General features: G+C 39.4%; 1 protein-coding gene across 1 annotated transcript in view; it reads right to left on the reverse strand.

The window, feature by feature from the left end:
• The window catches only part of LOC110462001 (low affinity immunoglobulin epsilon Fc receptor-like), a 5,778-nt gene that overhangs the window by 1,313 nt on the left and 2,735 nt on the right, over positions 1-1,730 (reverse strand). The window contains exon 3 of the mRNA XM_021515762.1: positions 636-726. Coding sequence (XP_021371437.1) covers positions 636-726 — 91 coding nt within the window. The remainder of the gene's footprint in view (positions 1-635; positions 727-1,730) is intronic.

Raw genomic sequence — 1,730 nt, forward strand, 5'->3', positions numbered from 1 at the left:
TTTAGCTTTGGCGCTTTGGCGTTATTTCGTCTTTTCGCTTTGGCGCTTTGGCGTTATTTCGTTATTTCGTTATTTCGCTTGGCGTTATTTCGCGGGCGACAAAGCGAAAAGACGAAATGTCATATATCAGCCACCATATGTAAGCATGTTTTATAGAACAAGTGAATTGTCTTGTGAGGGTACGGTGGATTATATTACATGGCGAGATAAACCTCTCTCTTTCTGCTGTCAAGGTGTTCCGCATGAAGGTTGATTATTTTACTCAGATTTCATTTTTTCCCTAAACCTCTTTGTCACCATACGTTATAACCAGATATTTTCAGAACCTTGAATCTTCATCATAATATTGATAAGGTCATACTTCAAAGTTAAATTCTCAAACTTAATTAAATCATGCCTTGCAAAGATTTGGTATATTTTATATATCATTCCTTCTTAAATAAAACTGGCACTTACACATAGGAATACAGCATTGTCTTCCAGTACAGTGAAAGACTAAATAATATAACTTCGATAATAAATAAATATACACAATATACACAAATGCATAACAATGCCAGCACAATCCCTGACAACATCATAATAATAACGTGTTGGAAACCTATCACTATGAAACTCATAACAGATCTCCTTACCGACTCGTTCTGGCATTAGCTGTAACAAATTACTGGCTTCCTCGGCATTCCTTAGTTCTACCAACCTGCTGTCAATGCCAACGCAATGAGTCTGAAAGTTAACAACACTATATATAGAACTCTTAAATCCCTAATCCGTAACAGTAAACTAGTAATTGAATAACTCGATTTCTACCAAACATCAAAATCATGTATCGTTTTTCCATCCCATCCGATTTTCAAGAATGAAAACATAAGCATACTTTCATTCAGCAGCACTCCTTTGGGAAAGTGTGCAACTTAATAATCAGCTAATTATAACTGAAATAATGGGCTTTTGATATATATAAGCGAAAAATTATGAAATATTCTATGGTTTTGCTTCTTTCGCTCTTTGTACCCCTGGAATATGGCATAGCAAAATTGAAGGCACGAAGATAGCTGTTTGATTGGTCTCGGGTAAAAATTAAAGAACTGACCAAGCGCAAGGCTGATACCTGTCCTTTGACGATTACAAAGGAGAAACGCCCGACTTCAAAGCCTGTCAATTTATACCGTAACGTGACCGCGAGATTCTTTTGATGAATAGTACAGTCCACCAATAGTACAGTCCACCAATAGTACAGTCCACCAATTGCACAGTCCACCACTAGTACAGTCCACCAATAGTACAGCCCACCACTAGTACAGTCCACCAATAGTACAGCCCACCAATAATACAGTCCACCAATAGTACAGCCCACCAATAGTACAGTCCACCAATAGTACAGTCCGCCACTAGTACAGTCCACCAATAATACAGTCCACCAATAGTACAGCCCACCACTAATACAGTCCACCAATAGTACAGCCCACCACTAGTGCAGTCCACCAATAGTACAGTCCACCAATAATACAGTCCACCACTAGTACAGCCCACCAATAGTACAGTCCACCAATAGTACAGCCCACCACTAGTACAGTCCACCAATAGTACAGTCCACCACTAGTACAGTCCACCAATAATACAGTCCACCACTAGTACAGCCCACCACTAGTACAGTCCACCAAAAGTAAAGTCCACCAATAGTACAGTCCACCAATAGTACAGTCCACCACTAGTACAGTCCACCAATA

Source organism: Mizuhopecten yessoensis, unplaced genomic scaffold (genome assembly GCF_002113885.1).
Source record: "Mizuhopecten yessoensis strain PY_sf001 unplaced genomic scaffold, ASM211388v2 scaffold10717, whole genome shotgun sequence".
Lineage (NCBI taxonomy): Eukaryota > Metazoa > Mollusca > Bivalvia > Pectinida > Pectinidae > Mizuhopecten > Mizuhopecten yessoensis.